The sequence below is a fragment of the Chaetura pelagica genome, unplaced genomic scaffold (genome assembly GCF_000747805.2).
Source record: "Chaetura pelagica isolate M959 unplaced genomic scaffold, ChaPel_1.0 scaffold221, whole genome shotgun sequence".
NCBI lineage: Eukaryota > Metazoa > Chordata > Aves > Apodiformes > Apodidae > Chaetura > Chaetura pelagica.
This window is the reverse complement of record NW_009952533.1, coordinates 11,802,839-11,818,175: the sequence shown is the minus strand read 5'-3', so window position 1 is coordinate 11,818,175 and position 15,337 is coordinate 11,802,839. Positions and strand designations below refer to the sequence as shown.

The window sequence follows — 15,337 nt, the reverse complement described above, 5'->3', positions numbered from 1 at the left end:
GAATGTAATCCTAGCAGCTCAGTGCTCCTCTGATGTTTTAAGCAAGCATGCTTGCTCACAAGGTGCTAGGTGTAGTGCTGGCCTCCTGACCTGGAGATGCAAAAGCAATCGTTGCCATCACTCAAGGCTGTGTGAAGGATGAGAAAGATCTTCCCAGGCACCCTCAGTCTCTAATTGCAATCCTCTGAAGAACATCCCATTAGAGCAGCTTATTAAAAGCAACAAATGAGGCTCTCATTTATCATGACTCCAAGTCTTCAACTTATAACTCTTAAAAGCCACAGCTATATATGGCAGAGCCTCCCTGAGATCTATCTAGCCACTAGAAATGTAGTTTAATTCCAAATGCTCTCTGTGTCATCTGCAGATTTGTGGTAAATTAATTACATTGATTGCAGGCACAGTTGTTGGGGCCCATCATACATATGCATTTCATTAACAAAGCATGTAGCCCAGGGTTTGAAATTATGCCAAGGGTGTTGATAAGTCCTCCTAGCACAGGTTAATTAAAGTTTGCTCCCTGGACAGTTGGGTTTGCAAACCACATAGACAATGTGGGGATCACCTTTGCTAGAACTGGAGGAGTGTCAGTTTAGTGTGCCTGAGATAACCAAAAGCAGCAGAGTTGGTCAAGCCAAGAAGCAGGGCAGTGCCAGAAGGGCACGGAGGTGCAGAAGGTGCCACTGCAGCTCCAGGTCCCTCTACATTGTCTCTGCCCATCTGCAGCCAGGTTTCAAAGTAAGAGTCACACCTTGTTTCATGCCATCTTGGCTCTTGGAGACACTGCCACCTCAGCACCTCATTCTCTCCTAACAAATGGAATTTAACGTTGCAGGTGTTTTCTCAGTAGCCTTCACTGTTATGTGGACATGTCATCTATTAACCTGCAGCAGATTGGAGTGGCTCCTGAACACCTGCTGAAGCCACAGGCTCTCCTTGTAGTCTGCTGGTTTGTTGAGTGAGGCTGGAGGAGACTGCAGAGAGTTTTTATGCATACAGTGCTCATTTCAGCTCTTACTGCTCCCTGATGCAGATCAGCTTGATGGTTAAAGATCTTTAAATCCTGGAGAAGTACGGGCGTGTTTCACTGAGTGGTGGTCTCTTATCCTGCTACAGCATTTGATCCCTTCTAGAAACCATTTGCTTTCAACTTCTCAGTTTCTAGACTGAGAAAGTACTGTGTGGAGTGAGATGGTGGGGAAACTGCCCCTTCCGGGAGCCATCAGTATAGGTAGTGGCCATGAGGGCATGGTGGGTTTGCTGGAGTTTTAACATCTAGTTTTACTTGACTCAGGATTTTTATACTTTGTAGTTTATCTGCTGAATCAAACCATCCTTTCAACACCAGCAGTAATAAATCTTCCTTTGTCATAACTGTTCAGGCCAAGTAGTTCATTCACTTACCTATCCACATGCTCCTGGGACTGGAAAGTGAATTTTGTTGTCTGCTGATCTAGTTCAGTTTGTTTCTAAGAGCTTTGGGTTTCCCCTAATGTTACACTTCGGAGTATTTTGACCCTAAGGGCACAACTTATGTGACAAGTTATGTGGCAGGTGTGCAGGAGTAAGGCTGCATTGAGGCATATTTCCCTTGCACTTGTGCATGTTTTTCCTCCCCAGAAAGGGATCAAATGAGATCTGAAGTCTTCTGCATTCAGTGAAAAACTCATTTTGTCTCAGAGCAACCCGGTTATTGATGAGGTGCTCAAAGAGTTTTCTTTGTTTAAGAAAACAGCTAGCTCTTTTCATTTTAAGGAAGTGGTGGCTTTACAGGTTAATTGAACTGTTTCAAAAACGCTGACTTTGCATGCTGAGTGATGTGGGAAGATCTGGTGGCAGCAACTGTTCAAAAATGCCTGGAGGGAAAGGACCTCCTAGCAAAAATGTGAGCTAAGTTGTCACAGCCACAGTGGTCTTCTGGAGTCGTACCAGTTCCCTATGCTCAAATCCTGTGAGGTTAAACCCAGAAAACTACGAAATTTACTCAAAATATATAATGCTTGGGTTCCCTTTGTGTAATTCTGGGTGTTCAACCTCCAGTGTTAACTTGGATCAATAGAGAGGTTTAGTGAAGGCTGAGCTGCTTCTATATTAGTGTGACTGCAGAAGCTGGGGCATTATGAAATACAAAATATTGTCAATTAGAGTAAAAAATACCAGCATAACTGTTTATAAAATGTTTCTGAGTTGTTTTGCTGATGCAAAAGGAGCTTAGAGAGACATTCTTTGGCAGTTCTAATTTAAGTAAGCACATAATCCAGTATATAATTCTGTAAATCATTGCATGCCTGAAGTTATTTTGCATCATAATTTAGGCAGTGCCATTGCAGAATATTAATTTTGTCTAAATAGGCTATTTTAATGTGCTTAAGCATTGTAAGTTATACTTTATTAAAATAACGATGGGCACGGGTCTGGTTTTTTTGAGAATGACATGTTATGATGATTTGAGGAGCAATGATGAGGGAAGCCCTCAGGTGACTTTAACCAGAGTGTGTCTGCACCATTGGGCTCTTGCTTGTGTATTGTACTGAAGTTCTTCCTTTTGTTTCTTCTGCACTAGGTTCTTTTCCAGGATGAATTAGCTTAATAGATTTGCTAACAGAAAAATTCTCCGTGCAAGTTCTCTGACAAGGATAAAGGGCAATTACTGAGGTGCAGCCAGCCTCGGGTTAAGGACTGATGCCAGGCAAACCTGTACTCTGACTAGACTAGAGTCACAGCTTGGCAGCCTTCAAAAGCAAGTCATGGACACAAGCATGCCTGTAAACTCACCCATATTTTGAGTTTATTTAGGCTGAATACTCACACAACTCCTAAGGTCCTGCTTCTGCAGATACGTCATGTGTGTCTAAAGATTCACGGATGCAAGGAGACCTGAAAAGGGCTGTGAGAGTTGAGTATATGCATAAGGGTCTGCAAAAACAGAGCTCACATTCATCCAGCACTTTTTTTTTTTTTAGAAAATTGTAAGTGTACCGCACACATGCTTATGGAAAAAGTAACTTTGCCTGCTCCAAGGCATATGCTTTAAGTTTAAGTACATGGGTGGCCCCATTAATCCTAATGGTGGTACTCAAGTATGGGAAGCATTTAGTTAATTGCTTTGCAGGACCAGGTTCTATATGCTCTCCCCAAAGCGTTTTTCCCCAACAGTAACACATGCCATGAAATTCTTGCAGCCCAGGATGTTAAGGTCCAGATAATAATTGCAATAAGAAGGAAGAAGTGCATATAAAAATGTTGTTAATATATTTGCACCTTGCCAGGGCAGTGGGATTATTCCTTATCCTGGGCCTTTTTGTTTGCTTTTCAGTTGCTGCGATCATGGCTGTGGGTGGGCTTCTTCTCTGCGTGCTGTTGCCTATCCGAGCCTAACATGGTCAGTGTCCCCACCTGTGCTGGCTCCTATTTTGTGTCCTCCCTCCATGTTTTCTGTGTACAGTTTCCCTCTCCCTCCCTTTCTTGTATTGGCCTGGAAATCGCTTTCTCATCCAATCTCTGCACCCAGCTTGTCTATCTCAACAACTGGAAATAGTGTGACCTGAAGCAGAGTGTCTCTCCAGCAAGAGCAGGAGTTCCAGGGGAAAAAAGCCTGATATGTTATCCCGTGATCAATCCAGACACCACATCAGCAATGTTATGGTTCATAATAAAACATCACATATGCTGGACACTTCAACGAATTCTGCTTCTTGTCACCAAAAGGGACCGAGGGAAGTAATTTGCCCCAGGAAAGGGAGGTGGGAGGGATGGGGCAGGCGGGACTGGAAGGGTAGTTAGTGGCATGTAACGTGCATGTCAGTGAAACGAGCTGTATGTCATTGGCATACATGTCAATGTATGACATACACGTCAGTGACATGATGCTGTTTGCCAACAATATGTTCCAGGAGTGCTGGATATATCTCTGTGGGAGTCCAGAGCTGCGTATCCATACTGCATGCTGCCCCATTCTGACAGGAGACTTATGAAATCACCATCCCTATCAGTTACCTGTTTGAGACCATAGGAACACTGAGATGTCCCCCATGCTTTGTTAAACTGGGACAGTTTTGCAGCATAGCTGGACAAGAGATGCGAAACTCATTTACTGTGTTTTCTGGCTTACATGGAGGTAGCTGGGTCATGGTGTAGTTCCTGGCTGTGGAGCACAGCAGTCACCAACGTTGCCTATTTCAGGGTCCTTTGGTGCTGTGTTTTGGCTCTCTCGGAGGCCTGAATCAGGGAGAAATCTACAAATGCAAATCCCAAAGTTCCTAAAGGAGAAGGATTATTTTTCTTTCCTGTTGGAGGGTTTTTAATTGGCTTTGTGAGTTGAATGCTTAAGGGCAGCATTAGCAAGCAAGGCTGCTCAGCTCAAAGTGTTGGCTGCAAAATGTTCTTCTGGTACATGTGGTTGTTTCTGCAAGCCTCCATTTTGTCAATGGTTTTACCAAACCTAAACCTCCCAGTACTTCTGTTATCTGTCCTGCCTATACCACCAGTGCACAAGCAGTCCCTCACTGGGAGTCATGCTTCAAATGTCCTCAGCAAGAGAGGGGCAGCAATGGAAAATACTTCTCAGAGGAGGCCAGGAATGAGCTGGCTATGGAGAGATGCATAGAGAAAACATGGTTGACTTGGAAAACACCCTCTGCAAGTTTCCTCCTAAGCTGTGGAGAGACTAACGTAGCAGCAAGCTGAGAGGGGGAAATGGGAAAAGTGACTTCAAGGCACAGACACCATCAGCTGTGCTATGAGAAAGCACGACAACCTCTTTAGAGAGATTTACAGAGATCACTTCAGAGGGAGCTTCCTGCGAGAGGGGAAAACACTACCTTGTTTAAGTTATTTTTAATTGTTCTGGCAGGGGTTTAGGAAAGCAGGGAGTCATTCATTGTGAATGCAAGGAAAGACTAGAGGCTAAAAATACCACCACTGGAATTGTGAAACTTCCTTTGTAGAGGCGTGCAAGTGATTTGAAGGTCGAAGGCAGGTCACACCATGTAGCCTGCAGCCCTTAGGAAGGGAACTTGCCCTCGTTCCTCTTGGGCCAGTTCTCTAGTATATCTTTGAACTTAGCCAAAGGCCTGAGCTTGTCATCTCAAGATCTTTTCCTAATCTTTTGATCCCATTCCCCAAGTTGTAGGAGAGTAGATAGAGGAGTTGAGTCAGTCACATTCCCAGGCTGCATGGGTTGCTACAAGTTAGTCCAGGTGGAAGTTTGGACCAGTGCGATGGAAGTAACTTATCATAGACATCAAAAAAGCAAGAGGAAAGTGAACAGAAAAATGGGAAACAACTTCCAATATAAAAGTGCTTCATTTTACACCAGTCCCTTGAGTATTCCCTGTTTTTTTGATACTGGATATTTTCTATGATTGCAATCTGCAAAACTGATTGCTGAATGCTGAACATGGACCAAAATTGCTAGAGGTAGACTTCTGGTTCTCAGTATTGCTGGTGTTTATCCAGGATAAATCTATTTTCTGAGCAAGTTATTGTCTCCACACATGAGCTGAGGCAGCAGGATCTTGGCCAGATGGACAGATCAGTGTTTGTTTGTTCCTCTGGGTGGAACACAGTCCTGCCCTGCAACATGTATGCAGCCTTATTGCTTTAACATCTTGGAATAGTCAGAAATTATCACTAACAACCTTGCAGTTGTCACAAACCTCCTGTAAAATGACAGCTGAAGATGGCTTGGATGCATTCCTCTAAGTTGATTTATTGTAAAAGGCATGCTTCTCAGTGAAGATCTCACCCCTGAAAAACAAGTAGTGTTTTGTCTCTGTTTCAGAGAAGTACCCAGAGTTCATTTATCTCATATTTAAGAGATTGAATACAAATAAATGTCTGCAGGACTGGGATGGGAGATTGCTTGCTGCTTCAGAGCACAAGCCATTCAATGGTACTGACTGCACCTAGAAAGGTGAGGTTCCTTTAGTCAGCTGGGTGGTCTAAATGTTGTTCCCATGTGCATTTCTGATAATGCCTTGGCTGTGTGCCAAAATGCTTTGGCCTATGCTTATTAAAGTGTAGAAAGACTCTCCCATATCACTGCCGATGGCTTGATGTCCAAGGTCCAGCCATACAGTCCCTTGACTATGACCTGCCTGGGCTGTGACCAGTCAGGTGGCTCCAGCAAGGAGATGGAAACTCCTTCCCTTGGTCATTCTGTGGATTTTGGGAATGCCTTGGGTGGCTGAGGGGCCACAAGCCACCTAGCAATGGAACCCTGCAGCACACAGTCAGATGCATTGTCTCCATTGGTCTAGGGAGAGCAAGCATCTTCCTGCCTCACTTCTTGAAGGATCTTTTTTCAGTGAATTGGCTTCTGCCATGCGAGGCAGTGGGCATTGGCTTTCCAGCTGGATTCTTCATCTTTCTATCTGTCCGTTTTATATTTTATAAACCTTTATAGCGATCATTTTACAACTTCACTTTTATAATCTGCCCCATAAATATTTTACGAGCTGCCTGCCAATCTGCAAGTAGTTTTTAAATAAGACATGATGCCTTAAGAATATTTAAAGTCTCTCTTTTTTCTCCTGCTAGTTTTACTGAAAAACACAAAGCACCTGCTTTGTAGATACAGAAACTGGGAAAAATCCACAACAGGAGTAAATGAGTTGAAATTCAGGTGTGCTGCTGAATTATGTTAACTCATTGGCTGAGTATCTTCAGCTCAGTGGGAGATGAAGCAAGTGTTAGGATCTTATGCTTTTGCTGTACATGATACAGAAAGGATATAGGAAATCTATGGTTTGTACAATGACAGTAAACTAGAGAATGAGCTTTCTATCAGGAGGCTTTTGAGTCATAGCTTTTCCAATAAATAGTAAGAGGAAATGCACATGCAGAAATGGACTGTTTCACAAAGAAGTGTGAGCTTTTTCTTCCTCCAAAATAATATTGTAAAGCTGCAATATTTAGATACCTCTATCTGACAGTAAGATTCATGTAGTAAATCAGGACTGTTAACTGTCAGATTTTTTTAGGATTAATTGGGGAAGAAGGAAGGAAAAACTGCTTGCTGTGTTACTTAACATATCTGAAGGTCAAGAAGAGACCTGTGGTTTAGCCCCAGTCAGTGTGTACATGACTTGTTTCTCTGGGTAGTTTAAGTGAGTGTGTGAAGGGCACAATTGTTTGCAACAGGCAGGTTTTGCAGAAAGCTTTGTTAGTGACACCCAACTGTTGCTTGACAGTCACAGTCCACTAGCTGCCATTTCACTTTGGCATGTCCTGTCAAGGCTTGTTTTAATGATGCTTTGGGGGTCCAGAGCCTGATTTCCTATGTTAATGTGATGTGCTGCTGTATGTGTTACCCAGCTCAAGAGAGGCAGAATGCTGGAGCCAACTGGTTTGCGTTGGCCCTTTGAGTGTGTCCCTGAGCAGTAAAACATAGATCGTTGTGCATCAAGATGTGCTTAGATAAGATGCAAGCAGCAGCATGTTTCCCATTTTTCTCTCCTCCTTTGTGGTCAAAGAATCAGGACACATGGATAGTAAAAAGGATAATGTTAGAAAAGCTTATTTATAGGTGATGTACACCAAACATGAGGAAGAGATGAGGCATTTGCTTTAAAAGGGAAACAGAAGAAATATTTTACATGTGCATTTGGTAGAGGAGTGAGTTGAAATGTTTGTGTATTTTTAAGAGGAAAATTGAGTTACATGTCCCAATCCAGAAAAATACTTCTGGGGAGAACTGTTGGCAACTTGCAGCTGAAAAAAATTGGTACTGACAGAGGTAGGAATTGATACTGATACTCATCTGTAGTGTATATACTTAAAGAGGGAGGTAGTATGATGAAGAAGAAGAACCCATTTTCATCCAGGGACTGTGAGCACCAAAATGTGCTTTGAAAGGACCCTTACTCCCATGGTGTCCATGAACAGCTAGTGCTTAGTTTTTGAGTTGTTTAGGCAGGAGCCCCTCTTGGGCAATGGCACTGCTGCTGCTAGGGCAGGGTGATGAGCACTGACACACAGTGTCCCTAGGCCCCTCATTGCTGCTCTCGCTGGTTTTGCATTTGGAGTGTACTCGTCTCAGCTTGGTCACTGCTGCTAAAATGGTGCCCTGCATGGACAGCCTGGTTGTTTATCAAGTGCAACCTATTTATCTCCCTGCCTGTGCCTCTGGACTGCCTGTCAGCTTACCCCCTTGTCTTCTGCACCTTGTATCGATCCATTCCCCTGCGCTTGCACAACCTTTGCAGTCTGTTTTTTTCCTCCTCTCCCCTTAAGACAGGACTCCCCTTCTCCCCAAGGTAAGCTGGCGTGCCTACCACCCTTCCACAGATGAACCCTGGGAGCTCATGTTGCTTTTCACCTCCTTGACCTTCCAATGTCTAGCTCTGCTGGGGCCAGCTCAGTAGCAGTGCGTGCATCCTGTCATGTCAGGGCTTTTGATTGTAAGCATGATCATTTCACACATCCTGTGCCAAAATCCTATAGCCGAAAGGCTGCTGGACCCCTTGTATCCAGGCGGACAGCAGTTCCCTGTAATAGGACTTCATGCTGAGGGCATGTTTCATGCAGATGCCTATTACTGCCTCCTCCTAATTGCAGTTTTGTTTCTGCTAATAGTATGCTTCTCCTTGCTGCAAGTGATGCTGGAATGCTCACATCCCCTTTTGAGAAAGTCATGGGTAATGGAAGAGAAGACTCCAAGTTTCTCAGCTTTAAATGGCTTCTTGGTAACCTGAGATTTTCTTTAAGGTGTGCCAGATGTGATCCCACTGCACACTGGTTGGTTTGCAGGTGTCTGTTGCAGGTTTTTCACTCTACCAAGCAACATCCCTTTGTCTCATGTCAATGCAGTTTGCTGTAAGGATGATCCAGTTACTGTATCCAGTTATCATATCAGATCCTTTGAAAGACTGGCACAAATATGTACATCATACCTACCTCATATAGATACGTGTGTATATAGCAGTTATCCTTGCCTGTGCAGTTACACTGTGGCTTCCTATGAGGTTGTCTAAGTGAAGCAGGTCTCAGAAATGCCACCAAAGCAGCCAGTTAATGCTAATGCAATAACATCACCTAGAGAACCAGCAAGAAGAGTCAGGGAAGAGCAGCCGAAGACTAACAGGTGTAAGCTCTGAGGGAAATGTGACTCCCATATGGCTGTGGTTGCAACTGCATGGCAGGATTCAGCAGCATCCCACTGCCTGGTGCTAATGTGGGAGCAAAATAAACAGTGACTGCATGCCCTTTTCTGTCTTTATTGCTGCTGGGCAGAGGGGATTGCATGAATGGTAGCTCCCCAGTGTGAAGACAGGAGATGTGCAGAAAACCCCCATCAGAGCCAGGTATATACAGGATGCCCCCAAAGACAATGAGGCAACAGCTTTTCGGGTTTTTTAAGCCATTAGTTTGCATGTGCATAAGGTGTTAATGTTTACACAAGATGGTTTCTAAAGCGTCAGATTTTAAACGTCTGTGTAAGCGCCCAGGGATGAAGGGGAGCGTGCAACACATACAACATGGTGCCTGCAAAAGCTCTACGGTCAGGATTTGTTTCTGCAAGTCTAATGTTTCATCCCATACCCTTTCCATTGTCCTTCCTGTTCTTGCATTTATTATTTTTTCCCTAATAATAGCTGAATAGAAGTATGGTAGAGTGGAGTTGTTCAGAAGCATCTGTGGGATTTTGAAACACGAGTCCAATTGAAAATCAGTGGGCCTTGGGCCCTGAATCCCCTTAGGGAAATTGCAAGTAGTTTGATGAGTTAAAAATAGGACAGCAGCAATGGAGCAACTAGAGTGGCTGGACTTATCACTGCTCTGGGTTTTTGTGCTTTGTGTGATTTGAAGAGTGGGGCTTTGCCATATCAGAGACAAGAATATTATTCTGTTGTTTGTTTTGGGTTTTTTCCAGGCGATGTGGCTACAGCAAGGCTAAACAAGATCCAGAAGAAGAAAAGATGCATTTTCATAATGGCCACAGTGAGTAAAGATCTAACATATATATATATATATGTGTGGGTTTGGCTCTCAGTGGTAATGAGAAACACAACTGAGAGGGTTTCTTTAAAAAAAAAGTAATTGTTCTGGTTTTGCTGGTTACTCACAAAATAATTGTTTGCTCCATTATTCAGTAAGTCCCCACTTGCCACTGCTCTAAGCACCATGGAGGACCGAACAAACTGTTAGAACAGTCCTTATATGCACTCAGCTACTGACACCTGTATGTTTGCAGCAGATCTCTCTAGTGAGCTGTTTTGTCCAGTTCCTCTGTCTTTGCTGTGTGACCCAAGGTGCTTTTAATTTTGTGTAGTTGTCACAGAAGTACTCTACATTTTTGTGGTCTATCAGTCCAGAATACCTGTTTGAAATACTTGTTCCATCCTAGCCAGCTGTGAGGACCAAGCCCACAGGTACTCCTTGCCTCAGATGCCTCTTCAAAGGTGTGAGGGCTAACGCCTACTTCTTGCTCCTGGGAAGCTTCCAGAAATGCTGTGTTAATGCCCTCATATACAAAACAACCTCTGTGGTGATGATGCTAGAAAGTACATCTCATGATTGCTATCAGTCCTTCCATAAATCCAAAGCCAGTGTTTGAAAAGCCTTCCTTTGTCATATGCTGTGGGATCTGGGGATGGGTAGCAGCGAGGTGCCTTTTGGGGTGGAAAAGGCAAACACATCTTGAGTGGAAGTCAAATTTCCATTAGTGCTATATAATGAAGGCAGCAGGAAGCAAATCAATTAAGAGTCACAGTGTAATGTAGCTGTCTTATTAGACTGATGAGCAGTTCTTCATGTGAGTAGCCTTAATGATTGTCAAAACAAACTTATAATATGGATAATGAAAATACTTTTTCCCCTTTCAAGTCCTGTAGAAAAAGCCTGCTATTGATTATATTTATACTGGCACAACCCACAGGCATTGTACTGCAAATATTCAGTTCATTTAAATCTCAGTAACTCAATCTGAAAAAATGTGGCCAATTGATTAGCTAATATATGACTGGTAGGGCATAATTTATTGCAGCTCTCCATCAACCCCCATCCATCCAATTTGCTTTGTAAGCTGTTCCCTTAACATTTTGCTTTTTGTACTTTTCCTCCTCGTGTGCCCTTTCCAGATCCAGAAAGGGATCTCTTTGTGCCAGACCCCAGACCAGCCTGTTATACAGCACCAAGAGGGGATTTAGCTGCTCTTCATTCCAGCTGAGCACTATCATGTGCTTTTCTAAATACGATGAAGTTGCATGTATGTCACATACAAACTGTCATTTTCCAAGAATGCAGTTCATTTTTCCCATAGAAATAGGTTTCCCTGCTGCAATGTTTTCTAGCAAAGCAGAATGCAAGAGACAGGAGTGTGTATTGCCCATCTTCTGTCATGCCATGTGCCATTAATGCTCTTTATTTGTGTTTGCAGTTAAGCTGCCTGGAGTAAGGACCTACATTGATCCCCACACCTATGAGGATCCTAATCAAGCTGTCCATGAGTTTGCTAAGGAAATTGAAGCTTCATGCATAACCATTGAAAGAGTTATTGGAGCTGGTATGGAAATACATGTAATGACCCTTAGCAGCATAGAGGGTTGGCTTTCTTAACACAAGAGATCTGGGAAGGACCATGAAATATTTGTGCTGTTAGGTACCCTGCAAGTGATGGGGAGCATGTTCCAGCTGAAGTCTGGGACAAGCCTGTCATTGTCTGGGGTTTTGAAATTCAAGGACTGAACTGAAAATGGCAGAAAATTGCCACAGATGGACCACATTGAGTTATTTTGATAGATGCTGAGGTAAATAAGTCACTTAATTTTCAGGTTCTTTTCTCAGTTTTAATCTTTTTCTCCTCCCCCATTAAGGTCATTCTCAAAGCAAAAAATTAAGAATAAAATGCCATCTGGCAGATTAAAAAAAAGCACAAACCAAAGTTCAAAGCTTTTAACTTCCTTGGTTAAAAGAAGAAATTCCCATTTTCTTTCTACTTAAGCTGTTTGTTTGGATTTGCATCCATTAGAAATATTTTCTGTCCTCTGAAATTGTGTTTTTGGAGGTAATTTACTGTGCACCAGATTAAAAAAAAAACAAACCACCATTTGGGTTACTTTTTTTTAAAGGCAGTCATAAATTTGGAAAGGCTTTATAGTCTATAAAAACATATATTGCTGTGAAAGGCTAACAGCATTCTGTCTATTTAACTTACCAAAGGAAAGTTAAGAAGCAAGTGGCTTGTATTTTATAGCTGTCTACACAGAGCGATGATACAGGATGTAACAGGACTCTCATCTAGTAGACAAAAACATGAAATGAGGAAAAAACCCAATGGAATATGGAGCATAGCTCTTTAAATATAGGAAAATTGCATTTTTATTGCTGGTTTTCTTGTGCTTATGAGTTACTTGGTTTGTGGTACGCTGGCTATTTAAGATGTTGATCACACTGATGTTCAGCTTCCCACATCCATGAATACGGGGCAGTCCTGCATGCTTTTGGTCAGCTCTCTGTAGGCACTGGGCCGCTGTAGATGGACGTGCATGTGATCATTCAATGTGCTGTGATCCTGTTTTTTCTGATTTTTCTCTGCAGGTGAATTTGGGGAGGTCTGCAGCGGGCGGCTGAAGCTACATGGAAAGCGTGAGTTTCCAGTGGCTATCAAAACCCTGAAGGTGGGCTACACGGAGAAACAGAGGCGGGATTTCTTGGGAGAAGCAAGTATCATGGGGCAGTTCGACCACCCCAACATCATCCACCTTGAAGGAGTCGTCACAAAAAGTAGGTGCAAGTTGTGAACTGCTGTCCTTGAACTCTGGCTGATGTGAGAGTTTGTTAGGAGAGAAAGACTTGGGTAAACTTGCATTTTGACTGTGCCTTTCAGAATTTCTCAAAAATCAGTGAATTCCCCTTGCCTGGGATGTCACACTTTGTAGGTCCAGCCGGGAACAGGTTCCCCAGTGTCGTAAAGGAGGTTTGTGCCCAAAGGATTTCAGTGTGTTTCCAGCTGGAATTAATAGATAATGGCTAAAGTTACAAAAAACATTATTTCCCTCTGAAGACCTTGCCTCAACTAGGCATAATATATGTGGGCTAAGAGGAAGCCCCTCTTCAAAGGCCCAGAATTAAATGGAACAGATATAGGAGATGATGCGTCTGTCCAGCCTCAGGCAGTGGGTGGGTGATGGAGATGATAGTAAGCCTGGGATGTCTGAATGATGGTGGAGTGTGCTGCCTGACTTCTGCCTTTCAAGCAGTTCAGCAGCACATACTGCCTGCAAAATTCAAGAGTATTTTGAGCACACTGATGCCAAGCCACCCGCTAAATTTTTCAAGCAGTCCCACTTCTTATTCTTGCCTTTCTTTGTTTACTTTTGAAACCACATGTGGCAAGATGTGGGAAGCAATGTCCCTGGCAGGAAAACATTGAGGATTTTGCTACCAAGAGTCTGGGGAACAAAAAACTAAAACCAAACAACAACAACAACAAACACCACCCCGGGTGATTTCCAGCCGTCATAATCTGGGAAACCACTGAAGCAAAGGCCACAGGAGAGTGGTGCTGTGCCTTATGATGACTCACATAGGATGCGATCAAGGACAGTAGTTAGCTGAAGTTTTGTTTTCCAGAAACAAGGAAGAACAGAAGTGTAGCTAAAGACAACAGGACTGTGTAAAACCTCAAGAAAGCTCCCTCTGGGATCTGCTAGTGATGCCTGTGGTAATATTTGCCCCTGGTGCTGACATATAGATTATGAGAGGGGTTGAGGGCTGAAAAGGTGAAATGGCTGGCAAAACATCCCAGCACGAGAGTTACTGAGCTCTGACTGCTCAATTAACAAAATAACCTGCCATAACTTTCCCAGCCCAGTTCTCCAAATTACTATTTGCACTAAAGATAAGGTCAGAGGAAAGGACAGCACATCCAGATGTGCCCAGCCCAATCCGCTCTGGCTGTTGCTGCTGTGCTGATGCTGTGGGAGAAGTTCAGAGTTGTTTGAAAGGTCTACATTATTTGCCTCGAAGATTTTTTTGTTGATGATGTTAAAAACAACTACACCTTTATTTTAGGATTTTGAGTATTTTGGGAAGTTTTGCTAGCTGAAGAAGCACAAGCCTCAAAAGGTGAATGACTGTCTCCTCTCTTGTCTTCAGGATCAGTAATGTCAGAGCTTAGCTACTGCTGTTCAAATCCCAGGGTTTCGGGTCAAGTGGGTGCTGTTAGTACCATTTGTCACTTATTAGAGGCAGCATCTTCAAAATTAATTATTTTTCAGGTCTGTAATAAGGAAGGTACAGAAACACTAGCTGGTTGTCCTGTTTCTATCCTTAAAACCTACTCAAAGTCAATGTTATTTTGCAATCAACAGCATTTTTCCTTGAAATTGCATTTCCTTAACCTTTTAAGAAAAGAAAAAAAAATAATCAAGGTAAGTTTCTCCCAAAAATTGAATAAATATGAAAGTCTCTTATGGTCACTTTGTCCAACCCTTAATACATAAAAGCTCCTATTTCTAGCCGTGAAGGCATGTGGGGTATTGAGCAGGAAGTGAGTTACAGCTATACATCCATAAAAGCTGCTGCTGACATGGGCTTTCTGGCTGCCAGGGCCTCAGGGGATGGGTGGGAATCCCACTTTTAGAGAGGATGTGCATCCCTAGTTAGCTGCCTTCTATATAAAATGACTGTCTGCTCTAAAGGCCACGGAAACACTAGGAGTTTGCTTCAAAATTGGACTTGGAACAGCTGGAATTTGGATGCAGAGGGGTACGTGCTCCTTAGTAAATGTTGTTTCCTGCACTCAAATTTTTTTTCCATCGGGCATCTGGAGCATCTTCCCAGCTTTTTTTTTTTTATTTTAAGTTAATCAAAACAACCTTTATGAATCGCAAACCCTGCTGCTAACTCAAAGTGCTTTTTTAACTTCTTTTTCCCTTAAGTGTTTTAGTCACTGGCCTATGTTACATTCAGATCTTTAGGGTAAAATGTCTTTGCTGCATCATGATATGCTTTGGAAGTAAATTAAGGTAAATCGAATTAGGCCATTTTTAATTCTGAATGAGAATATCCACGCAGGGGCTTAATACCATTTAACTAATATATTTCAAATACACACCTTAATTAATTTGGATTAATCATGTTCATTGTCCCCATGCAAAAAAGCCCTTAGCTATTTCTGCTATAAAAAGGTAATGACAGTTCTGTTTTCATTCACATATGGTTGGATTCACTAACAGTGTGGACACTGCAGTAGCACATCGATATAAATGACATCTGCACACATTTTATGGTCCCATAATGCCAGTAGGAGGGAGTCCTGCTGACACAGGGAATCAGCCCAGCTCTTTAGAAGGGACCATGTTTACTTTTAATTTACTTTATGGAAAGTTAC

The 15,337-nt window shown here is 42.8% G+C and overlaps 1 protein-coding gene across 1 annotated transcript in view; it reads left to right on the top strand.

The window, feature by feature from the left end:
- The window catches only part of EPHA5 (EPH receptor A5), a 160,913-nt gene that overhangs the window by 123,939 nt on the left and 21,637 nt on the right, over positions 1 to 15,337 (top strand). Inside the window, 4 exon segments of the mRNA XM_010009013.1 lie at positions 3,317 to 3,382; positions 9,875 to 9,942; positions 11,381 to 11,506; positions 12,541 to 12,726. Of these exon segments, the coding sequence (XP_010007315.1) occupies positions 3,317 to 3,382; positions 9,875 to 9,942; positions 11,381 to 11,506; positions 12,541 to 12,726 (446 nt within the window).